General features: G+C 31.6%; 2 protein-coding genes and 1 long non-coding RNA gene across 4 annotated transcripts; 1 reads left to right on the plus strand and 2 right to left on the minus strand.

Moving 5' to 3' along the window:
• Positions 1 to 1,368: 1,368 nt before the first annotated feature.
• LOC106692875 (serpin B8) lies at positions 1,369 to 11,140 on the minus strand. Its single transcript, XM_014439098.3, has 5 exons — positions 10,811 to 11,140; positions 6,071 to 6,289; positions 5,647 to 5,787; positions 2,804 to 3,035; positions 1,369 to 1,873 (listed from the first exon to the last, which is right to left on the minus strand). The coding sequence occupies exons 1-5, from the start codon at positions 11,104 to 11,106 to the stop codon at positions 1,550 to 1,552; spliced, it is 1,212 nt and encodes a 403-aa protein (XP_014294584.1). The 5' UTR covers positions 11,107 to 11,140; the 3' UTR covers positions 1,369 to 1,549.
• Positions 11,141 to 15,243: 4,103 nt separating this feature from the next.
• On the minus strand, positions 15,244 to 15,986 carry LOC106692777 (uncharacterized). The gene is made up of 3 exons (XR_001344998.2): positions 15,842 to 15,986; positions 15,517 to 15,588; positions 15,244 to 15,413 (listed from the first exon to the last, which is right to left on the minus strand). It is a non-coding gene; the product is annotated as an uncharacterized lncRNA (long non-coding RNA).
• A 473-nt stretch (positions 15,987 to 16,459) lies between these two features.
• On the plus strand, positions 16,460 to 18,320 carry LOC106692706 (protein maelstrom homolog). Of its 2 annotated transcripts, none has more exons than XM_014438807.2 (2): positions 16,460 to 16,590; positions 17,047 to 18,320. In XM_014438807.2, exon 2 carries the CDS (start codon positions 17,051 to 17,053, stop codon positions 18,161 to 18,163), a length of 1,113 nt encoding a protein of 370 aa, XP_014294293.1. In that variant the 5' UTR covers positions 16,460 to 16,590; positions 17,047 to 17,050; the 3' UTR covers positions 18,164 to 18,320. The 2 variants fall into 2 exon arrangements, with proteins under 2 accessions (XP_014294293.1, XP_014294302.1); XM_014438816.2 differs by lacking the exon at positions 16,460 to 16,590 and adding an exon at positions 16,702 to 16,908.
• Positions 18,321 to 27,184: the final 8,864 nt, after the last annotated feature.

The raw sequence follows: 27,184 nt of genomic DNA on the forward strand, positions 1-27,184 counted from the left end.
GGGTCAGAAAAAAGTGAAACTTCCTTTTCTCAGTAAATAAAGTAGTATAAAATAAAATTAAAAGGTATTTTTCATTTAATTAAAAGAGATTTTCCTCAGTCAAATTCCATTCCTAATTTTGAAATTATAAAATTATCAACAAATGCCAGAACCTAAGAAGTGAAACTTCTAATGCCTGGGACTCCCAGGCACAAATTTTTAATTAAGGTCTATTTACGAAATTTGAAGACATGGCGCTCAGTAAGACAATTAAAAAAATACTTTCCTTTTGTTTAAGAACGAACTTTAAATGTAGGCTATGTTATACATAAAAACCCTCCATTTATTTTGATAAATAAGTCGAAAAATATTATATTATATTGCTCTTGAGGGATATAATTTTAATCTTGATTGGACTTTGAGATATAATTTTGGAGGGTAAAACATCTCTGTATGTTATCTTCAAAGTATCTGATAGAAGGTTAAAAATAACAAATACGTATTAGAAGTGTACAAAAATTTACTACACTTAAAGTTTTAATATATAAAACAACATTTTATAAATATGATGCTATGCTATTAAATATGCTTACATATACATTTATAATTATATTAATGATATATTTGAATTTATGAATGACTAGAACACCATTTGAAATAACACAAAGGGTTATTTCAAATTACACAAGTAGGACTATAGAATTTCTAGGATACTGTCATTCGAAAGCAAGTAATTTCATTACAATGACAGTAGTAAAACTGTTAATAACAATCAAATAGTTATCTGGAAGTATATCTGGAGGTTTGGACAGCTACTTAAAACCTAATTTTGATTCTAGCCGATATTTCACAGCCCTTAATAAATAAATTCTAACGTAAAGATCATTACATAAATATACCTCTATTACATCGTATATTCTTTCTATTATCCACTCAAGTAAGATGTTTTAAAAAATCAACAAAATTTAGTTACTTTTTCTTGACCAAATTCTTATGTATATGATAAATAACATTGGACTTTAACAATTACACGACTTTTTTTTAGGTCATGGATGTATTTTTGAATAAGAAATAACTTCATATTACTTAAATTTACATAATTTACTTTTTATGATAAATCTTTGGTTAAATTAAATAAATGATATAATAGCTTCAAAATTTACTGTCATAATAAAATACCGGGAAGATGGGATTTAAAGGCCGGATATCAAATGACCCAGAGGAATTTATATATTTTTAAGATTTTAGAAATTAATGAAAAGGTTTAAAACACCTTAAATAAAATAACGAATCTAACACAGAACAAATAGAAACACGAAACGTTAAATGCCTATAAGTTATACTTATTAATTGTTTGTCTGAGTTATCTTAAACTTTTTTGGGAGGAGAGGAAGGAGAGGAATGGTGTTGATCCTCCCCTTTAAAAAGGAACTCCAAAGTGATTTAACATTTAATTTTAAACGTTCATCTACGATCTTCAGTTGTTGAGATAGTCTACTTAGTTTGATAAACGGAGAAACAATATTTATGAAAAACAGGATAGTGCGAAAGGCGCCTACCCCTGTGTCCTTCAGACGACCGGCCTGAAGACTGTTCCCCAAAACAGAATGGCATTCGTCTTCTGGTGCGATATGAAGAAGAGGAAAGGTCGATCGGCCCTGAAGAGCGGCATGGAGCCGTCCCGGTGGATGATGACGCTGGTGGAGGCTGCGGCTTCTGTGCCTTTTTCCGTCAGTTCGACGGCTACTTTGTGCACCACCTCGCTCACAAAGCTCCCCCTGCCGAGGTGTTCCAGGTTAGCGTTGTAGAAGAGCGAGCGGAGGCCCAAGGAGTACAGTGCCTTAGACAGTTCCAGGCTGGCTTCCACCCGCATCTTCGGGATGGCCGCAATTACCTATGCAATAAGAAAAATAATTAGACAAATGATGTATGAAAATTTATAATTAAAATAAAAAATTATAAAAGGAAAGCAAAAGCCAAATGTAAATGAAGAATATCACATTACAAATTATCAAAAGTTAATATATCGTATTTTTTGGATTTGAAGAGTACACTTCATCAAAAACTAGTAAAACGAAATTTCTAAACACGCCAGTTTGGTTTTGCAACGACGGTATACATAAAAAAAAAATAATCAGTCAGAATGATGAGGATAAATATAACAACTGATATATATATATATATATATAATCTGCATATCTTTATTTTCACCTCTTAGTTCACACCTGCCATTTGACATGACAACTGAATGAGTTGTTCATGTAAGGAAAATGACATGAAGGAGAGCAGTACACAGTGGTACCTCCTCCACACATGAAGGAGAGCAGTACGCAGTGATACCTCCTCCACACATGACATAAAATTGTATTTTTAAACGAAATGATCCCTCATTCAGCTTCTCTTTAGTTTTCTACATACGTTATTGGGCATGATTGTTGTAGCCATGGCATTGCAGATTACATTTTTTTTCTGTCAATATTCTTTCACCAAAATATTTTTTAATTTATGGCATTAAAAGACTAAACTACCAGCTCAATATTGAATTCTTTGTTGTTCAGTAAGCCCAATCCAAGCCGGTCCGGGTCTAAACTGGATTGTCTCATTAATACAATGGACGGAAAGAAAGGAAAGAAAAAGGCTCATTAGGCCCAAGCATTGTAAACGGCTAGTGAACCTTGAAGAACGTGTTAACATATCACGTGTGTCACAAACAGTATGTTGGAAGATCGATATATCTCTGATTTATATAAACATTTTTCCAGTAAGTAATAGTAAAAATGGTTTAAAAAAAAAAAAAAGACATTTGAATTTCAGTAATGCCTACCCTTTGACGAGTCGTTTGGTTCATGAATTCCTTTACTGAATCATAGGTGAGATTCTCGACAAAGGTTGTGAGGTTATTCTCAGGCAGTACGAAGTACATAAACAGATCTCCGCCCTTGTAGGGAAGCCCGATCACCCTATGGCTTCCTTTGCGGTGGTAGTAGGGCACTTCTAGAATACCCACCATCAAAGGTACTTTTACAACTTCGTTCTTGTTAATGGTAAAGTTCTGCCTATAACATGAAAAAAAGTATGAATTATATCTTATGTATAAAACATAAATATGTATTATATATTATAAATGGATGCCTTGATAATTTTTGTTAATTTAAACTTAACTTTGTAATCTAGAGTTATCGTATAGGGTTGTAAATACATTAGTTTAATAATATAGTTGTTTAAATGTTGGCTTCACAAATGGACAGTAATAAATACGTAACTCTGTTGAGGGTATACCATCTAGGACAGGACAGGATTAACTTCACATGATTTATCTTTTTTTTACTACAATCCTTTCTGGGGCAGCACTAGCAATTCTCACCCTTTTACAGCTCCACATGTTGAAGGTGTTAATAACTCATCAATAAAACTATAACACGTGAAATGTAATATACAAAAGGGATATTCATGTGGTAAATGTAAAATGTTTCACAATGTTAAATGTTATAAGTATAGGATTATGAGCAGCCCTATTTAAAGTCATGTTAAATGGTAAATGCATAAAAGCTCCTAGCGGATTTTCAAAGCAACTTGTTTTATAACCATTCCTCCCAAAACTTTATGTTACTGTTTAGTTCTAAGTTTAGACTAAAATAATTTATTACAACATGCCTAAATAAGTGAAAAGTGGAAAATGTGGCACTGAGTGTCTTGTTGATCTTCTAACTTGTGAAGAGAGAACCAATATGAGCTAATTGACAACTGTCATTACATTATTATTATTGTCATCCCTTGCTTTATTAGTTATAAAAACACCCAAATCGGATAAATAATACTAACAAAAAAAAAAAAAAAATCACAAACTACGAGCAAGTAACCCAACACAACAAACAAAATTATGACAAGCTCAGCTGGTCTGTTGCGGTACGTCATTATGCATTGAATAGCCCTAGTAACAGAGTCTTAACCATGTCAAATGTTATATCGTTTTAACATGGTAAAAGAAGGAAATATTTCTCCATTTAACATGTTAAATTAAAGATCATGAATACCCCTAATATAGGAAGCAGCCAAAGCCTATCTCTATGGTTCTACCTATTCCAAATTCATGAAATTAGGATAGAAACTCCTATCTTTCGACGCACCTCAATAAATATCTATCGATGCTTTTTCATTTATTTTCTCATTTCTATCTACTAATAAGTTCGGTTATAGTGTTTTGTGTTAAATCATCCTTTGATGAATTCTCGTAAATATGTGTTTTGAAAATTTTCTTTTAGTTGCTTTTTACTCATTTGTTTTTTTAATTGATCTGCTTCATGTTTTGATAAATATTACTTTTAGATAAATAATTTAACATGCCATTGTTATTATTTAAGCATATGATGAAGGCATCAGCGGCAAAGAGCGGTTTTGTCATTAAATAGGTGATAAGATATAGAGGTTAAAGGACAGCAGATAGTTTATATTGCGTTGGTAACTCTTACACCTCGCTTCGTTATTATATTTCAAAGAAATAAATAATATTAATAGAGAGTCAAAGCCTGATAATTTGAATTCACCCTACACCAACGCTAGGTAAATGCGACTACCATCAAAATTGTATTTTTTCCTCTGTGCCCAAACGTTATTATACAGTCTGCGTGTTGAAGGGGTTAGCGCCAGTATATATTTTATGACAAATCAATTTCAAATTCATTACTACAGTTTTTATATATGACTTGATTATATAACGTAGTGAATATTACACATAATGAAAATATAAATTTAAGAAGATTAGTTATAAACTATTTGTTTTGTTTTTTACCGCAACCCTGACCATCTTGTTATATATAAGTTTTACGGTCAACTATATTTTTTGCCAGTATTGAGTAAGTGAAACTTTTTAAAATGAAATAATGTATTGAAATTTTATTAATAATGATATTTATTTTACAAAAATACAATACTATTTTTATTTATTTTATTATAAATATTAAATAATGTGTTATTTAATTATACTATTCATTTGTGAAATGATAGTTTGCATTAACACTCTTATTATTATTAAATGCTGATATTATTGCCTTCTGATAAGATAAAATAAATAATATAAAAATTGGATTTAATGTTTTCAATATGTCTTGTAAATACTTCGTCAATTGTTGTACGACTTCTTAAAGTAATTTCTAATCTAATAGTGAGTTTATCATTTTTAAAAGTAATTTCTCTTGTAGAAAATCTAGATTAAGTTTACGTTAAAAATAAAAATTCTTTTAACCCAATTTACATTCGCAATATGAAAGTGTTTAGGACAGGACCTGGCTAGACAAACAAAAATGGCTTCCCCTTACGTATTAACTCTAACAACAATAACAATACAATTTCCCACTGAAGATTAACTTATAAAAAAGTTAAATATATCCACCGATATAGAAATTAAGAAAATAAATACGCTTCCAAATTTTAATGCATACCTTGGATTTTATCTAAAATAAAAAGAGTTGTTATTTTCAACTAGATTATTTAAACATCAGAACGTAAGGTTTTATTGAATGTATGTACAAATATAAGTACTACAGACATAAATTAAAATTTTCAATTTTTTTTTAAGTGGTGGTTCGGATTAGTAAGTCTTAACTTAAAAATATCAACAAATTCAATAATACACATCATAGAAGTATTCATAAGTAATAAACAACTTACATTTTAGTGAACCTTTCCATGAAGGGTTGCTCCCAGCTTCCTTTGAAATAAAAAGCATTTGCGATTATCAACGATGTGAGAGGTTCAGCAACATCTTCCAATATCTGTGATATTTTTCCTTCTGTCCTGTTTGATACCCAACTGAAAAGAAAGAAAATGTAATTTTTTTTCTAAACATCATTCAGTATCTGTTAATTTTTTGCTAACATTATTGAATGTGTATTTTTCCAAAATAATTATAAGAAAACTGAAGAGAATTATTAAAAATTATTTATATTCATAAAACATGAATTAATTGCATTGAACAAGTTTAAAACAATTTATTTTTCATTGATAACACATTTAGTAGAGTGTATCATTATCCAGACCCCACAGATCCGGGTTAATTTTTTTTATGCAACTCAGCTATCAATTAACTTGTTACCTGTTTATGAATTCTGTAGATTCGGAAGGATGAGTCCTGTAGTCGAGAGAAATAACCTCGCACTGGTAAAATCTCTTAGCGAACTTGATGTATTCAGGAGATACTTGGTTGTGTAAGTCTGGAAACAAGCCATTTGCAGCGACTAAATTTTGCTCGAGCTGTTTATTCGTTTCCACGCTGAATATAAAATCTGACAGTAGTTTGTGCAAATCGTCTTGGCTGTAAAATAAATTTACTGGTTTGTTAATTGGTTTTTGAACAACAATATTGAGGAATAAAATTATTTCTTATCCTTTATTTAGTTACTTTAAGAAGGAATAATCTAACCACTAAGTACTTGTATCATTTATCACGAAAACACTGGTCTTTCATACCTTGATTCTTCATAATATGTACTAATCAAACGATTGCACCCTTTAATATAACAACTACAAAAATACAAACAGGGGGTTCCTACACATCATTCGTTCTTCCACAATCAAACAACAACAATCGTATCGCATTTCCGTCGAGCGTTTTCAAGGCTAGATATCTATTAATGTTATGCAACGTAGACTCTAAAATCTTCTACATTGGAACAAAGGAATCTGCCCAGGTCGTTCAGGTTTCTCATGATTAAGCCATTAAGAAGAATCTGAGATAATAAAATATCTTTGGTCTAAGATAACAAAATCTGTGCAGGGAGGCACTTTCATATAGCTGTTCATCAATGAGCTTGAATTTGATATTTCCTATTTCAAAAGTCTTTCTATTAAGAAATAGTTTTAAATATATTTTTTTAATAATTTATTTATTGTTATTTACAACTGTATACATATATACACATCAAGTAAATCTACCCAATGATAGAACTCCAAAAACACTTATAAAGGAGAAGATCTCGAGGCCATCTTCTTTTCAGACGTCTAGGAGGATTATTAGGTAGTGAAGGAGAAGCCAGGTTAAAAACGAGTCGGTTTGGGTGGTTGGGAAGTTTATTGTGGAAGGATTGGTATCTGGTTCTGGCCAAATCAGCAACATAGGGGACATTGAGGTCCTGGTGGATGATTTGATTTGTGACAAGGTAAGGAGCATTAAGGATTTTACGAAGGATTTTGGGCTGTAAGGATTGGATTCGAAAGGAATTAGATGGTTTAGTGGAGCCCAATAGCTCAATTCCGTAAGTCCATATAATTTTTAAATATAAATTTCTTAAAATACATAAAAAGATTGGTTGAGAGAGAATAGATAAACAGAAAAAATAAATGGAATGGAATAAACGTCAGTCAGTTCCTTAAACTTTGGTAGGTCATAAAACATGGAAACTCATTGAAAAATATGACATAAACAAGAAACTGTTAAAAGTACAACAAAATTAGAATCAATTAAATATTAAATCAGTCAATTCTTTATACTAAACTACAGTTTTTTACACTTATCTATGTACTCATAGTGTATCATGACTAGTAATTAGAAATTATTTAAGAAGAGTATGGTTAGGGTTGGGTCAAGAAAACAACAGTTCAGATGTAGTTTAAACTATTTGTTGACTCCAATACAGTCCATCTTAGTTCACATACATTAAACCATCTACATAGAATAAATTTATTGTTTCCATTACAAAACCTGTCATAGGTCTGTTTAATGAATGGGAAAAGAGTGTACATAAATGTCTTATGTCACATCTGGAATTAAAAAAGAATTTATAAGTTTATTGTTTACACTACTAACTCCAAGGACTAGGATTCAAATCCGGCGGGAGCAGATAATTATTTTATTGGAAGATTATTGATTGACCATGTGTATAGATGAATGGAATATGGTCCGGGTGCGGTCAGAGTGAGGTATCTATTGTCACTCTGCCTTTGACTCCCGTCAAAACAGCCCTGACGAAGCCCTGCAACGTGGGGCGAAATGTTGACTCAATAATAGTATAATTATTTACTATTTGAGTTTTTTTGACCACACCCGGACCATATTCCATTCATAACTATTTTATATTTTACTGTAGACATTGAGTCAGCCGTGTGAGTTCAGGAGCCCTCTGGGGTCCATCCAGCCACCTTAAGTGGGTACCCTTAGTTCGGTAAAAATCTGACAGTCGAGCTTGATTCTGACTAAATCACCTCCTTGCACTACCGTTGGTTTAGTAAGATTAAGTTCTCACAAATTACTGTTTCCTTTCATGGATCGTAGCAGTACGGATAAAATTTAATTTATTTTAATTGTTTTATATAAATACAAAGATTTTCAAAAGTATGTTGAATGGCATTTCATTTATCCGTGTTTTTATAATAATAATTACTTTTAAGGGAGAAATAAAGAGTTTCAGGTTTAGTAATCAGTAACGTCTATTTTTCGATAAAATTTGGTCTAATGGTGACCAATTTTTAGTCATAAAAAATGAAAATTCATAATAATCTTGAATTAAATTTCAACTATTTTAAGACTAACAAAAATTTGAATTCTATGAAGCGATATTTCAAAAATCTTATACCGTTACTTCTAATAGAGCAATAGTATGTAAAGAAATCATTAGCAACTGTATATAATTTTAGCTTAAAAATGATTCTTTCGTATTCAGCGAAAAATACTTTCAGAGTACTATTTTCAATTACAACTTTTAGTCCAAAAGTCATAAGAAAGATAAGATTTAACTTCAGAAATGATTTAAAAATGAAATATTGGTGGATAGTAAATTCATTTTAGGTAATTTTTTGTGAGAAGCCTTTCTTACAGTATCTTTAGTAAATAATGCTCCTACGTTTCGGGGCTCTTCCGTCATATTCTACCATCTACCATCCTATAAAATTTTTTAAATATATGATAACTTTTTACCTTTTCAGTAGCTCCATAGCTGCCATTTTATCAATCTTAAAATATTTTGTCATGAAATAATTGTATCATGAAGTAAACTACTTGGATATATTATTTTTAATATAGTACTCGACACTTACACCCAACTTAAATCTTTTTATATCCTCCTCTCTACAACTCTTTTAATGCTAAATTTATATGCAATGAATATTCTAAGGGTCGTTGATTTTTCAGATGGTTGATTCTGAAGAAAGGACTCGAAACGTCGTTAAAGGGATATCTAATATAGAGATTATATGGACTTTTTTCTCGAAAAAACTAACATAAAATAAAACCTTCTAATAAAAAAAAACTTGTATGAATAAATTCATAAAATTTTAATGAACCATTCAAAGCACTTTCCATCCGTTAAGATATACTTCTTTCTCAGAGTACACAATTTTTTTTAGGTCTGTATTTCTAAGTCGAAAACACTTGGGAACCTGTTATTTCAGATTCGAGCTGTTAAAAAGAAGAAAAAAATTGTTGGAAATCCCCAGCTAATTAGCAGCCATGCAGCAACTAACTCTAACGGTGGATCTAAGATTGGATATCCTTGGAAACCACATCAGCGATTAATATTTTCATATGATTTCGTTTAAATATATTTACTGATAATGTTTAAATTTGTTGAAACACGTTTTCGAACTGATTAACTCTGATGCATTGTACTACCTTGACCTTTAAATCAAGACCTTATCGTATAGACCATCTCAAGCTATAATTTTTTTGAAAAATATTCCTTATTCATGAAGGATAAATAAATTCATTATTAATTTATTTATAAGGGCTTTTTATTGTATGATTCAAGCTCATACATGTAAGTACAAGAGCCCAAGAGGAGAAAAAATAAGTTATTTTCCCATATTTTTTTTTACTTTAATGAAAACTGTGTAATTGATCACTCTGGCAATCATGGCAAGGGGATTTTAAAAATGGCAGATGTTCCAGAAGTTAATTATTTTTAGTTCATTCAAATAAAAATAAAATTGGGAACTATTTTCTATTATAAATGGTTAAATCTTTACCTAGACAATACAAGGGATGCATTAAATGTCATTAAAAAGTAAATAATGAATTAATTAAGATATGTGCCTCGAAAGCTTATTTATTTCAGACAAATCTAGAAGCTTTGCTCATTTTTAATTTAGAACACCATAATTTAAAACTACTTACAATACTAAAAACCTTCATTAATATTATTTAAAGTAAAGCAAATTTTCTAACATATGAGCTATTTACGTTCAATAGTTCTCGTGATGTTTTCAAAATGCAACTTTTTTTTGCAAATCATGAAAAATCCACAAATAGTAAATTAATTTTGTCTAATATCATGGAAACTTCTGCTTCTACTAAGATAAAAGTTAGCAATAACATTATAGTACGTTCAACTTTATTTTAGTTACTAATAGAAGGCATTTATACGTCTAATGGTTTCTGTGATATAATTGTTTATAAACCAAATGTTTTTCTGAACAACGATATTTTGCGAATTTATTGGAGCAAATATCTTGTAAACTGCTACTCCTACTTCTGGTACTTCTCTTCAATGGAGAGGTAATACCTACTACAGTATATCGCTCAAAGGGAGTACTGGTTGCTTTTCGAAAAATTGTCTCGGGAACAATAGAATGTAAAAGGGCACATTCACTCAGCAAATTCACTCTCCATTAAGAAATTAATGTTTTGAAACAGCCGCCATTTTTTATTTTTCCCAGCTTGGAATAGTTGGAAAACCTTCAACTTTGACTGGTAACTGTATATAAGTTCCATTGAAGTAATCAAAACTTAGGTTGAAATAAAAGACCCTCCTCCACATTATCTTGGACTCCTACAAGTTCCTTCTTAATGCTAGTTCGTTATTAAATCATAATCTATATTTATTAATAAGATATGAGTAGTTACTTATAAGAAACGCCTTCGACTCCAAAAAGCGTTTCAAGCTCCCTTTTGGTGACCCCAGCGGAAGCAGCGAGTAGCAAAGCATTGACTGCGGCGATGCTGAGCGGAGCGAAGATGATGTTCTCATCACGAGCCGTGGAGGCAGCCGAAGCCCTCTGCAGCCCCAGGCTCAGGTTGATGAGGCCCCTTTCGATGGCGGGCTGGAGGGAAGGCGTCCGAACTGTATCTGTATGGTTCGAGGGGGCTCCATCAGCGCCTACGAGCAAGAGCAATAACAACCACACCATCCTCTCGACCATTCTCTCTCGTCAACACTGACCCCAAGAGAGCGAGGCCAGGAGAGGGGACGGGAGCAGCCGGGAATACCCCGCCCCACTCTGGAAATATCGCTTTCACGGCTGTCAGCTCCGTCCGTCATAGCTCACCAGAGATCATCATCAGGGTGATCATTGCATCAGTATCTAGCTCTGAGAATTCTCGTTTACTAGCTGGGAGACTTTTAATGTCTATATAGGAATTGAACACAAACATTTCTGAGTGATGTTATTTGTGAACGTTACCTGAACTGACAAGTTCCATAGAAGCTTTTCTTTTCCAAAGGTAACTATGCGCTGAGAGAGATAACTGGGGATAGGAATGTTAATTAAAAAAAACTAATGAAACATTATTACAAACATATATATTGATGATAAAAAAAAAAATAAATTGTATTCCTTTATACATAAATAACTTTAATATCATGAGATTAGGAATTAAGTAATGAAACATATATGCGTTGTGTGTGTAAAAAAAAATAAAGCAAAGGAACCTACAAAATAAATAAGAAGGAATTATCCTACCTTTAATTATTGGCATACTGTTACTAGACCAATAGTTGTGCAAGGTAGTGATTATGTCAGAATCACGCTGGACTGCAAGTTTTTTCTACAATTAAGGGTACCCTCTTGGTTTGGCTGGGTGAACCCCAGAAAGTTCCTGAACCCACAGAGTTGACTAACTAGCAAGCAGTAATAAAATATATAGACTTATACATAGAATGATAATATATAATTTAATATAGCTATAATACAACTTCCTTACAGCTGAGGAGCAATGGAGATATTGATACTGCAAAATACAACCAACGATCAGCTGTGTCACTAAAAATAAGGGACCGCAACATTCTGAGGAATATTATCTACGTATAACTTTACATTACTTACAAATTAAAAAATATACTCTTTTAAAATTAAAATTAAAATACTTTTCCCATGTATAACTAATTATAAAGTTATTAAAATAATTAATTTTACATTAATGACATTTATTAAAAATAAAAAAATCGTAGAGGCTTTCAAAAAGCAGGGATGGAACGAATAATCTGAACATTTTTTGAATTGTCATCAGGAATTGTTAAAATATGAAATTAAAGCGTTTTCCTGAAATAAATTTTTATTTTGACGATTTTCCTTAACTTCTAGATCAATGTTATTAATCAGTAATTAGAAACAAACACTACGAATTAATACTGAAAATATTATTTTCATTTAAGCAATTTGTAAAACAATGACTGAAAAGGTATAAGGATGATTAATCCTTAACTTTTCTTCCAATTTTGGTTAAATCAGACGGGCAATTTATGTAATATAGGTTAGTTGAAGAAAATATGTTTAAGCTTGCTTAAGCGAAAGTAGTCGACGGAATCTGATGAAATGAGTATAGGTCCAACCCCCATATCCCAGGTACCAACCCGCACAGTCCGTTACAATGTTATCAAAATCGAGATAACGGTTCCATCGATTATGCTCCAACACAAATTTCACTGACACCTAAGACTAAAGATACAAAACCAAATTTGTTCTTTGATGGATTAAACGCAAAGTGCAAGTGACAATTATTAATTTTGGGGACATTATTTTTTTTTTTTCATTACTTTCATGAATACTAAGCTTCCCTATCCTTCGGGAGTTAAATCTAGAACATTATAGGGTTATCCCTAAATGTTGTTTTTTAATATGTGAGTTCAGCAACTAAACGTCCTCAGCTTTTCATTGGTCATTATTTTCTTTGATGGAATCGACATAATATAAGCATGTTAAGGAACCGAAGAAAATTACTTTAAAAATGTACATCCCTTATTTATCATTGACAGCAAAATGAGTTCCATGATTCTAGACAATATAAAAGTCATATAATATATATATATATATAAAAGTTATAATCATGAGAGATGAAGACTTTAGAGGTAGATTGGCATATTAACACCCCAGCCCATCCTAAAAGTAGAGGGGGTATAGAACGACTGCATAGTATTCTAAGTGACCATTTGCGGGTATATCATGCGGATAAAAGACTGGAGCCGGATGAGGCAATGGTAAGGGCGGTAGCCGCGTATAACCACTCCATCCATACCACTACGGGATTTTCACCTTTCGAAGTTCTCTTAGGTTTGCAAGGGAGACGTAGGAACTTTATGGTCACGGCGGAGGCCGATGGGGAAATCGTAAACGGATGGTCATGCGAAAGCTGTGGGAAAAAGCGAGAGGGCGAATAGAGAGGGAGAAACGTCGGCGAGTGGAACGACAAAATGCAAGCCTTCGCGATGTGATGGGGGATGTTAAAATTGGGACTGTCGTGTACCGCCGGTTAGGTTCCAATTCCTATTGAAGGAATCTCGGGCGCTATGAGGCGCCATTCCGGGTGATAACAATTTGGGAACATAACGTGGTAACAATCGAGAGCATACAAGAACCAAGAAAGAGGCGGACGGTTCATGTCGAACAATTAAGGTTCCCAGCAATAACATCTCAGGAAATACCTGGAGTGCCTCCTCACTAAACTCATATATACATATTTTCAGTTTTTGTTTTATGTTTCATAATATTGGAGTGTAAATAAGAAAAAGTGTGAGTGAAGACAAATGTAAGTAGGCTTAATATGTATATAGGAAAAATGTGTAAATAGAAAAGTGTTACGTTAAGTTTTTGTAAAAATGTGTCTATTTTTTTTTTTTTTTTTTTGTGTTTTGGTTTTGTTGTTTCTATTACTTTTATTTTATTTTTGGAGTTTACGAGGAATCGTTCGTAAACTGGCAGGGGGGGAAGTTATGATCATGGTATAGGTATTATGACTCTTAATACCTAAACTCCCTATGTCAACAAGCCAGAATGTATATATAGGATTAGAGAGTGGAATAAAGTAGTATCTGAGTTGAGCTTGCGTGTCTCATTTCGTGCCCCTATTTTCCCTTCCATTTTTTTAACTCTTCAAGTCTGACTCATAATAACTTAGATATTATAGTTGACCTTATAACTTAAAATATGAAGATGGTCAGGGTTGCGGTCAAAAGTGAACAATATTTTTCAACTATTTAATGTCCGACGTTTCGCCCCACTTTGCAGGGCTTCATCAGAGCTGTTCAAAGCGATAGGTTAAACAATATAAAAATCGTAAGGTTCAAAAAAGTGGTTGAAAGGAGGTAATGATAGATTTATCCAATACTGAATATGTACTGCCTTATTACGTGTTACAGTTAAAAATATTCCACATTAATTGATGTTCTTTAAGTCAATAAGCCTTGTATATCATATCTTTGAATTTTAAAAGTCCACACCATCAACCACTATAGTTATTTGATGGAGATTTAATCAATAGGAGATAAAAACGTTCAAGTTTCTTTGAGGGGTTTCTTTCATTTTCGAAAACTACTTCAAAATTTATACAACTAAATTTTTTGGGACGGCTCTTTAAACCTTGATCTTTAACTGCCCGAACCAGCCTTCTCTCCTAGCGTCTTGGGCCACTGCTCTCCATTTTGCTGCTCTTACTCTTTCACATATTTGTTGATTCTGTCTATCCATTTAGTTTGTGGCCTCCTCCCACCTGCAAACTATAGTGGCATTCACTGTTTTGTAGAGACGATCTGATGGATTTCAGTGCTGTCAGAGAAAAAGGTTCTGTTTATGTTTTTTATACGCTTGTCTACCTCAGTCAGTTGATCATTTACTGAGGTTATTATGGGAGCCGAGGTCTTTGAAACTGTATATTTTCGGAAACGATTTGCCATCCAAGCAGATCATGTTGTGAGGTGGATTATAACTATAAATATAATTTTATATATTTGCGTTTCCGGTAGTTTACCTTGAGCCGTTAAGTTTCAATTACTCTACTCTCATTAAGAATTCGGCATTAAGTTTCCATTATAAACGAAATATAAATTCATATGAACAAACTTGGGTATTTCAGATATGACAGAGTGATGTTTAGTGAATTGATAACTGTCAATTTATGGATTTTATTTAATAGTTGGTAAAAACGGTAAAAAAAAAAAAAAATCGATACAAAAACAACCAAACGTTTTATAAATTAAGTGAGAAATTCTCTAATTTATAAATATGTTATTTTTCCATTTATTTCTATAATTGTTTGATATTATTATTATTATGCTATTCCAGGAAAATTATTATTTGCTAACATTTGTTTAAATAAATTATTATTTTTCATCAATAACTTTCCATAAATACTCCAATTGATAACAAAGAACGACTACAAAGCAGCAAACGTAATGGTGGATGTTATTGGTTGTTGTTGTAGTAAGCAAAACATTAACTTTTTTTTTCCGATCCCTCTAAAACAGAAATAAAAAGTAAATTAATAAGTGCATTAAGTTAAAAGAAAAAGTAATTCGTGTTGGATCTTACCTTTTACAACCTATGGTATTTTAAGGTTACCTGTTATGTTTATTTGTATACATGAGATATCCATTCTGAAAAGGTGCTATTTTAAATCTGGAGATGAGGGGCCTGTTGTATCGAAAAAAAAAGCATTAACAATAAACATTAGCATTAAAAAAACATTAACTACATTTTGCTTGATCATTTTAACGAAAAACCGAACTCTAGTGGCGAACTGGGGAACGAAATAAAAATAACAGTTGTTATTCTTAGTTCAAAATATTGAAAGTTGTTTTGAATAACAGTTTATTCGTTTTGAAAGAAGAAGTTTTGAAGAAGAATAAAACGAATGCTCTGATTTAAATCAAAAAGCAATACTTACCAAAATAATACCTCTGTATAAAAATATATGTTTCGTAATATTAACCTCTGGTAATAGTTACGCCATAAGGGCAATTTGCAACACCCTTGTTACATATAACTATGACGAAAATGTCAATTTAAATAAATATATTTACATTTCTGAAATCTTGAAATGTAATTAATTTTTTCAACTTGGGGCATATTTGATGAATAGTTGAACATTAATTATAGTAGGGTAATAAAGAATGCACTATTTAACAGACTAACAAAGTGTATTTAGTAAAGAGAACTCACAAAGAACACACAAAAATAGGTAACATTACAGAAGGTTACAAAAGATAAGCGCGGAAAAGCAGTGTTGACAATATTTTTATATTCAACGATAATAATAAAAATGATATAATGGAGAAGAGTTGTAATTATTTTTTTAACACTAGTAAAATGTTTTCTATCTGTACTTTTGTTGTCTTTTGAATAATTCATAGTTGAAGTTTATATATGACAGCAATATTTATTTCAACGATTAAGTTGATAGACTTTTAATTTTAATATTCATTAACGTCAGTACCCGTACAGATGCGTTATACATTTCAAAAATATAAATCTGAATGTGGATAGTAACTTTAGGTGTACTAATAGTAATCTGATGGAAATTCAAAAATGGGTTTAAATTCGAAATATTTTAAATAAACGGGTATAATATAAAAGTTTTCTTCACAATATGCACCTCAATTATATTCTAGTCATCAAATCCTATTGTAATATATGGTACGTAATATGAACCTCTATGGGGGCAATTTGCAACACCCTTGGAACATATAGCTATGATGAAAATGTCAAACTATATTTCTGAAAGTTTCAAATTAGGGCATAATTGATGAATAGTTGAACATTAATCATAGTAATGTAATAAAAAATGTACTATTTAACAGACTAACAAAATGTATTTTGTAAAAATAACTCACAAACAACACAGACTAATGGGTAACATGACAGAAGGTTACTGATTAATAATAATAAAGTGTAGGCTAACAGATTTTATTCATTTATTATAGGAATATAATATTCATTGGAGCACAAAGTTGGGTAAGGCTTTTATATCAATGACTTATTTAAAATATACACATTATATTTACAGCTGGGTAATTTGTTTTTATTTTATTAAGTCGATAAATTTATAACCTCTTGTAAACTCTTCTATTCCTAATTTATATTATTTTCTAGAATAATGGCTGCTTACAAGGCGACAAAGGTTGCTGAAGATCCATCAAAGAAATTCACATCCTTCGGAGTCAGCTATGCAACTTTGGAAGCTGAAAAAAGAGAAAAAGAACACGCTAGAAAAACTATGATTGAAACGATAAAAAATACACTGAACGGCCTAGGTAAACAAAGTGCTTCAAAGAACAACATTTTTTTTCTATGTCATGCTAACTATTTCTACAAAACCCAACAGCAATTTTATTATCCTGCTGAAATAGCGTTTTCCGCTTTCAGTTTGAAGTTTGGACTTATTGCAGCTGAAAGTTTTTTTGTTGATCCAGGGAAGATTCCAGAGGGATACAAACATGAAGCATCTGAGTGGTCTTCTAGAACTCACGGCATTCCCATCAATGACCCTAATTGGAAGGAAGGATTGAACAATCCGTTGGAGATGTACGCTAAAATAAGAAAATTCATCAAAAAATATTCACGAGAGTCTGAAATTCCTCCATTTTATTCAATGTTGGAAGACCCCCTCAATACAACTGACCGTTTTTCAATTGTCGAATGTGCTTTGAGTATGATTACTGACTCTTTGGAAGTTACAAACCCGGAGTTCAGAATTTACTGCCTCCCTTTATTAGTCTTCGAAATCTTGAACAAATGCAGCCCTTCCATCAATACAACTGTCCCTATAATTAAGAGGCTGATAGAACGAGATGTATTTTCCTACACCAAAGACATAGGTTGTCCTTATCACGAAAAGAAGGATCTTTCAATTCACTGTTCACTTTCAATAGTGAAAAGGTGGGTCTTTACTGTGTGTGACCTCTGCTGCAAATATCTTGGCATTAATTCTGTGATTGGAAGGCATGTTCCCAATTCGTATACAAGTGGTATGAACAACTTACCACTCCAAATTGAAAAAGATATCGAGAGTAGAAAATATTCGAAAGGAATGAATTGTTCAGAATCAGTAACTCCTTTAACCATAATCGATCATGGTCGATTAAAAGAGCAGAGAGGTGAAGAGAGGCGGGTCCGAGAACAGTTACTGCAGAAATGGATGGGACTCCGCCTTCCTAAACGGTCTTATAAAAATATGACTCATTATAACCTAAACCTCCAAGAAAAGTGATCTTTTGGGGTTCTATGAAGGTAAAGATAAATAGGAAATTTACTGTTATAAAAAAAAAGTGAAGGTTTGTTAACTGTTTTCAAGCACTGCAAGTTCCAAAATTATAAAAAGTTCTCATTTCAAAGTGTTATCTATTAAACAATAAAGATTTAATACGTATGTGTATATTATGAATAACATTATAAGCTGATATTTTGACGATTGTAGTCCATAACAGTTTCGTCGTTATTCGTTATAGTGTTGTTATTCAGAACAATAACATGAGGTATAAATTGAAAACTGTAAATTAGGTTAGTATTTTAAAACCTATAACTTTATTTCATTTTACCAGAGTATGGGAAATTTTCGCATGCGCAGTCGTGTAGATGAGTTGTTTGCATTGGTTGATACAAGTTGGCTTAAATTTGTGGCCGACCCGTCGAATTTAGGTTCAGGCACAAATAAAAGGGGGTGTGGACAAGCGCGTTTGTGTTCATTCCTTTAAAACTGTCAAAAGATAAATATGTCTGCTCTCAGTGCTTTAATTGACTCATTCTCAAATATTATCAAATATTTGAATTACAGTATTTTTAAGAATGATTGACAATTTCAATGTGAACGATTTTATTTTTCAGTTATTATGTTCCTTTAGATAACATTTTCTTTTTCTTTGAGGTTATAATTAGGTATTTCTTGTTATCCAGTTATAAAATGTGTACATGCTCGCCCTGAGGCTGAGGTATAATGGTACTAGTTTCTTCAAATTAACCAATCTTTTCAGCATTATCTCAAAGTATAATTTGAATTTTAGATGGAACACACCAATACAACTACAACGCTTTAACCTAACTGTTATGATCTCGGAAAACAGACACTCCGGTCTTGTTTATAAAATAATTAACTCTAGTTTAATATTGTATATTTTAGAATTCTATCAATTGATCGAATCGAACAATTAACTTTAGCGGTATATTTTTGATTTAGCACAAACATAAATTTATAACGGCATTATTTGTCTAGTTAATGAAATTGACATATATCTTATCTGATAAAAATACTAGAACGAAAGTTAAATTTGTAGGTTATCCAGTACTTTTTTCATACATTTGTTTTTTCCATCTACAACCTATTTTTCTTATATTAACGTTTCCTTTCATTTCACCAATCTTTATTTCGGTTATTCTTATATCGAAAATAATTTTAATCGAAGGTAACAGCTGACACATGTCTGACATCCATCATGTTTCCCCCTCTGGAAATGACTAGCGTTTGGATGTTTGTGTCTTTTTTAACAAGATTTTGTGGGTATTTTGGATTTGTGGTAATAGGCAAACGTGTGGGAATCCCGCTATATTGGTTTCGAAATGGAGACGAATGACAAATGGATCTTCCCCGTAGAAGTGTTGTGTATATAAGAATATAAGTTTCGTTTATCTGACTTTTTAAACACAATTATAGGGAGTACGTTGGTCGATGTACGACATGTTACAGTCTCACTAGAAGAGATCATAACACAAAAAAAAGGTAATCCTTGCCTTAGACGAAACCCTGCCTGAAGTGGGGTGAAAAATTGGTTAACAATAAATAGTTTTCTTTTACTATTTTGATACCTTTATTGACCGCCACCCTGACTATATCCTACAATTAAATAGTTGAATTACTGTTTCAGTTTTTTCAGACACGGTCAATGAAAAATCTTCGAATAAAATTTATTTTCAAGTATTCCTCCATTGCTTTGCACTGTTTTTTCTTCTTTTCCTACATATTCAACCACTCTAAGGATACTTTTGCCAACAGATTTTAGCTTGAAAAAGGTACCGTGAATTTTTTCTTGCCTAACAAGGGTGCTGCAAAAATTTTTTTAACCCAAGAATGGTGCCGTGTCATAAAAAGTTTGGGAACCCCTGGGAGTTAAGCAATATAAATACCATTTTATCCGATAACTGTATGTGGGGTCTAATAAGGCCTTATTTATTATATTTTACAAACGTATGGAATAGATGTAAGGTATAATATGGATGTTACAATCATCAAATCCTATCTTGTTTATTTCAAATTCTTATTAAATCTGAGAAACAATTTCCTTGATCCATATTTTCTTCGTAAATAAGATACACTACATGAGATGCCTTGACGTCACAATGATATGAAGAGGAACTAGTTAAAGACATTCAATCTGTCATTTTGACGAATCTTTAGGTTACACACTATTTATTTTGTCGTAAAGGTCAAGTTATTAGCAGGTCAGCCATCTAATTTGGCCCGAAAACAAACGCTAAAAATACTATGCAATGTTTTTATGCACATCAAATTAATAAAAAATCTTCAGCTACTTTATATTTTCCTACTTTTATATTTATACTATCATCAGTTTTTTTTTTTTCATTTTAGCTCTCCATTTTGAACCTATGAAGATCAAAAGTAGGATTGTTAAGATTTATTTCTCGGAGCCTTTGTTATATAAATAATAAATGATTCATGTGGGAAACGAACCCAATATCTTGGGATCCAAGCACCATGCGAACCACGGCCTAACGCAATCAGCTATTAGGCCCCCTAATACATGTACTTACGGCTTATTTCGCCCCACGTAGGAATATCTTATATGAAACTAAATTTTATATTTGGTCGTAAGAATAGGATAGAGCTATTGATTTTGGTCGAGTAATTTAGACAATTTGGTTGAGTAATACCGCCAATTATGACAGCTTAATAATATAATAAAGTAGTTCACCTTCAAATATAACACGTTTGAATCTCTTACTTGTTCCTAGAACAAGCTAAACAGTTCCAGGAAAACTTAGTAATCAACTATCAAATGGTTAATAAATAATTCTCAAGTCAGATGTCTTCGTTCACATTATTGTATTTTTTACAGATGTCATGTAAGCAGATTTCAACAACTTGTCCAGTGTTTTACGTATTTTATTATTACTGCAGAAGAATTTTCAGGGTTGGTGTTCATTTAAAAAAAAATAATCTGATAGCTCCATTTTACTAGTTTAATTTATTTTCTTTATTACGTGTTTATTTAGTTCTCTATTGTTATTATAAACTACAATTTTTGAGCTCCTTCTAGCAACAATTATTGTAATGTTTCAACAGCGGGAAACATGTTGGTAGAGTGATTAAAAATATCTATCCACTCATTACTGCTTGTGAAGAAAAAGGATTTATTTGATTGTTATTCTATTTTTTCTGTTATACCTTTTTATCTTAATATTTCAAAATGTTTTAAGTTGTTTTTGTTTATTTTTAGGCCTAATTAAGCTCTACAAATGGACGAAACGTCGGAAAATAAATTGTTGCAAACTATTTTTGTTCTTTTTTTACCGCAACCCTGATCTCCATTATTTGAAATTATACGGTCAATTATTCATATATATATATATATATATATACACATATGTTATCCAATATTATTAGGCGATAAGATTATCAGCTGTTTAGAACAAGGCGCTAAGCATCAGGTTAGTGAGGATTTTTATTAGTACCTTTGAAACTTGGTATTGAAAGCTACAAAGTGAAAAATATTTACTTGCAAAAGTTGAACTCATGGGGAATTACCAAATGTTGTTAGTATCCTTGGGCACAATATAACAAGCATGACTTCTATGAGTAAAATCAGTAAGAGGACACGGCAAAACATCAAAGCTTTTCCGCTTCAAGTGGGAATTTTCAAAGATTGTTTTGAAAGTGTTTTTTCCAACATTATTGATAAAACTCGGCTCGGATAAGATAAAAGTACGAATCTTATACTCATGGGGTACCCAGGGAGGAGTTGCTCCCTTCCCCTCTCCCTCCCCAGAAGTGAAAAACAATTATTAATTTAATAAAACTTGAATTTTCTATTCAAGTAAATAATTGCAATAATTATATATAATGATTTATAATTTTTTTAAAATTTTGGTTTTATTCACCTTTTCCGTGCTGAAATGTCACAACCTGAACGACCATGACCCTCCCCCCTTGATTTGATCCTGGGTACCAAGGATTTCTTACAGGGTTACAATTTCTTATACCAATTTACATTTTTGTATATTCAGTTAAAGTATAATACTCAAAAGTTGCTTTTGTGTTTAAGGAAAGTTGCTACGGCCATTTATTTGGGGAAGAAGCAAAATCTAAAATTTCCTAACAATTTTAACAGGATTTTCCATCATTAATTACATATTATAATTTTCCCAACTGTTTTAAATTTGAACTTTTCATTTACCTCATGCAAATCTACAAGATTTTTAATTATATTGTTTAGAGATATTTCATTTTTACTATATCTTTTTTTTATGAGATTATATCAACGTATTTGCGGAAAAGATTGATGTGAGTTAATTGAAATACATCATAGCACGACCCGGACCGAGGTGGTTGAGGGAAAACCTAAAACTTATGTCATCAACCTCAATCTTTCAACAGCTACTTGCTCAATAATATCCGTTTATGGATATGTTCGGGCCATTATTGCCTCTCTGCCAATTTAATCATGAAACTAATCACTGAATAATATTTACAACTACTTTTTAATGTTATTAAGGAATATTCATCTCTTTAGAATTCCTGGAAATATAAAATTTAAAATTAATGTGACCAGTCTGCGACCAGGCACTTACCAGAGAGGTTTCAACCCTCTTTTTCCCCCTCTTCTCTGGAAGTGATTTATTAATCTGTGCCACATAGGGATCTATGAACCACCAACCAACACAACACCTGTGCAAAATTTGAAGAAAATCTTGATAAGGTTCAGAACTGTGATGAATAGATTTTGAATGATCCATTCCTAAATTATTTTGTTGAGCTCTAGTTGCTAACCACTGACCTACAGATTCATAATCCAGCATTAGCTCCTGGAGGAAGAAATATAATGTAGAGGATAAGCTGGCTGCAAAAGTGAAGCCAAAAAGGCTGACCTTATGTAGCTTCCAGGGACACTGCAGAGGAGTAGAAGAAAAGTATGACCCAAACACTGGCTGCCTTCTGTTTTAGTTTAGATTAAAATGACAGCTATTTTACCTCAATTTAACCTAATTACCTAATTACCTCAAGATAAGCCTTATTTTCCTGAGCTTGGCCTTTTTGGCTACCTTTTGCTTTGAAGGAGATTATGGTTACACCACCTCACAACATACACTACATACTTGATCTCTCTGGCCATAGAGGCATAACACAAGCACATATAAAAAACTAAACTACTCAAATTAAAAACATAAAATATTGCCCATAATGGAAGAGCTATGAGGGAGCTAATGGCATTAAACGATTTCATATTTCTAATTAATTCAATTTCATAACTTCTTAAAATTACCTCAAGTTTAAGTTTAGAAAAAAAAAATATGTAAAGCACTATGTAGGAAGGAGTTTTTGGTATAAGTCAGATAGAAGAATCAAGAGCTATAGACAGACTAGGAATTCAAGTTGAAACCAATAACACTGAATGGACTCTTTGATAGGCTTATTCAAGAAAGGTTTTTTCATAGTTATTTGAAACCAATGGTTAATACTATTTCAAGAAAAATCGCTACTTGTGTTTCCTTGTTTTGTTTGGTTTTTAGGGTGAATATGACTCTTTATATGTTGATCAATGCTTTTTCCTCAAGTTTGTCAATTTTAAACTATAAATTAAATAAGGAAAAAATGATAAAATGGATAAATCCTGGCATAATTACACCTATGTGTGTATAATATAGGAAATTTATTCAAGCATTAAATAAAAATAATAATTTAGCTCGAAAAGAGTAAAATGTGCAATTTTGTGCAGAAAAAACTGAAAACGTGCTAAACTGTGAAAAAAAAACAATAACAACCAAAAACGTGTAATTTGTCCAAAATAAAGTTAGTGTTAGTTGACTCACTTTTCGATGGTTTGAATTTCTGTCATGGTTTGGTGGAATCTAAAGCTATGGAACAAAAAATGCAATTTCTGGTTTATAGTAGTGATCATCAAATGTAGAATGGTATTTAAGAGTAGAATAAAGAGCACAATCTTCAACCTGAAACAATTGATAAAAGGTGCCTGATGACAATAACATTCACTAATTTTTTTAATTATAAAAGAAAACCCAAACACAAAAAAGTATAAACAAAATAAATAAACGCTGCTATAAGGTAATATGCTTAGGTAATTGTAAAATTGCTCTCTTTTTTGACTACTTAAATTTGGGATAGGGTAAGGTTTTCTTGTTTTCAAAAACAATGCATTAAAATTTAATCTTTTCCTAAACTGACAGATATAATAAAAAATTATTTACTTCCTATGATGATCAAAATATAAAATTTAGTTCGTATAATAATAAAAACAACAGAAATATGTAATTAATGTGAAAGAAAAAATAGAAAAAAATTTTTAGGTAGGATTGTGAAAATAGCAATAAGATTTAAAATTATTAAACATTGAAAAAGATAAAATAAGAATCACTAAATAAATCACAAATTATAGCAGTGTAAAAAAATGTTTAAAGAGAGTAATATTACAATTAAATACATAACAAGCATACTTTGTCTTAGCATTTATTTATCAGTAAATAAAACGTTTTTTTTTTTTTTTGAGTTTGTTTTAAATAAATTTTTTTTTTGTGGTGATTTCCTTTAACATAAAACAAAATTGGTTAATAGAATTGTCACTTTGCATCTTTGACTCGTCATTCTGGTTGGAAGGAATAAGTCATTCTTTTAGACTTACCGTCTAAAATCTTCAACCCTTCTACATTTGACATCCCTTTGACATGTAACGTTTGACTAGGCTCGAAAGAAGTGTATCCCTATCATAATCCTAATATCATGGATAATAGATAGTATATCAGTAGTTTCTAGAGGATCTCAAAAAATTTAATAGTCTTTAAGGTCACCAAAATAGTCTAATCAAGCAAGAAATCTTTGAAAAATAATTTTTCAATGGATTCTGATGTAAAAAGGTTTGAAGTACATGGTCGTTACCATGGGTCATATTGCCATCTGGATGCCGCTTGTTAAAAATGCCCTATGGATAATAAAATTACTGATGATCATTTGGTTGAATGAATTGTTAGCAGAAAGTGAGTAACAATTTTTTTACTCCTCTCCGGGCAATTATTAATCGTCAGCTTATAAGAGACAAATCACCTCAGACCCTTTATTAGCCCTCCTAGGAAACAAGGGTATGGGGGACAACATTTTTTTATGCATGCTTCTTATCTTCAGTTTTTGTAGTTGATTTTTTGAGAAAATGGCCTATTTGTCAGCAAAAAAAGTATTAATGGGCTGTTAAGGCTTGAAAATATTGTTAGAGAAAAGCAAATTGTACCTGTTTAGTATGCAACAAAAAATATCAAAAGTCAAAAACCCATGAATGTTGAAATTTCAAAATTTCAGCCATTAAAAAAAAAAAAAATAAATGTATCAGGTTTGAAACATGCTCTAAATACTTCCTACTTCTGCAATCTTATGACTGTTACCATCGGTTCAAACACAATTGAAGTGAGAGTGCGAGAATTGATACAAGACAAGGTCATGTATAATAACAACAGCAACAAAAACAAAACAAGCAATATTCAGGTAATGCTAAACAAAAAGAATTAGCTAAATCTATGCAACTTAAAAATTTCCAAATTGAGCCACTCAAAGATCTCAATTTGTCCAAAAAAATTTTCAACCTACAACCATGGACATAAACATTAACTAACTATTTTATGTTTTAGTAGTCAAGCTGCAAAGGCTTCAGTAATAGAAAATATCTTCACAAATACCCAGACAATTTATATAGAAACATTTTCTGTTGTGCTTTAAATATTGTTATTATTTATTTATTGAATTTTCTTTATTTTTTGTTACTTATTATTTTTCTTTTAATATTTTTTCTTTTTTGGATCTCTGCTACACAATTTAATAAAAAATGACCAGCTTATATATAATATATACACTGTCTTCGTGTAATATACAATATGTCAACATGGTATACAATTATGGGCCAAGGTAGAATATGCTAATAAAGAGTCTGAGGTGATTTTCCTCTTATAAGCTGACGACTAACAGTTGCCCGGAGAGAAGCACAAAATTGTTACTAACAAGTCACTCAACCAAATGGTCATCAGTAAGGGATATGCATAACTTTATTATCCATAGCTACAGCTCTTGTATGTTTTAGGGAGAGGTAGTAGAATTTAAAATTTAAAATTCAAATTACTTTGAAAGTAATAATAAATTTTGTAATCATCACACCCAGTTACATTTTTAAAGAAGTACATATCGCCTACCATGAGATAAATGCTCACGGGACACCTCTTAGGGGACAAAAAAGTAGGACACTCCTGCCAGGCTAAAAATAAGTATGTCTGATCGAGAGAGTACTGTCAACAGAGTCTGGGCCCTGGGAAAAATAATGCAGCAGGCTCTTTCCCACTTAAAATATTCCTTTTTTTTACTTCTGTCCATAATATTATGAAAGTGAAACTTTCATAAGATATTGTAAAAATTAAACTTATTAACATTACATAAACAAGTATTTATTGTTTTACAATACATAAAACACAATTTTTTTTGTTATAAAATTACTCAATAATGATAGTACAAATATAATTTAATAATAACTACTCAGTTTCAGTATTTATAATAATATTAGTGGAGCTTGAACTGTTTTATTCATAACAACAATCTTCAGGACCCCTTAAAAAGTAGATTGCTACAACCATGACACCAGGTACAACCTCCCCATACAATTGGAGTAGGATTTTATAATTAAAGTTTTTTAATATGTTAAAATTTTAAATACGAAATATTATTAATTTTATATATAAGGAGATGGTCAGGGTTGCGGTAAAAAAAAGAACAAATAGTTTAAAACTATTTTAATATCCGACGTTTCGCCCCACTTTGTAGGGCTGTTCAAAGTGAATGGTTGAAGGCTGTGAAATCAAATTCAAATCAACCGTTCGCTTTGAGTAGCCCTGATGAAGCCCTGCAAAGTGGGGTGAAACGTCGGACATTAAAATAGTTTTAAACTATTTGTTCTTTTTTTGACCGCAACCCTGACCATCTTATATTTAAATCTTTACGGTCAACTATATATATATA

This window comes from Halyomorpha halys, unplaced genomic scaffold (assembly GCF_000696795.3).
Source record: "Halyomorpha halys isolate HHAL.00 unplaced genomic scaffold, Hhal_1.1 Scaffold6.1, whole genome shotgun sequence".
In the NCBI taxonomy this organism is placed as follows: Eukaryota; Metazoa; Arthropoda; class Insecta; order Hemiptera; family Pentatomidae; genus Halyomorpha; species Halyomorpha halys.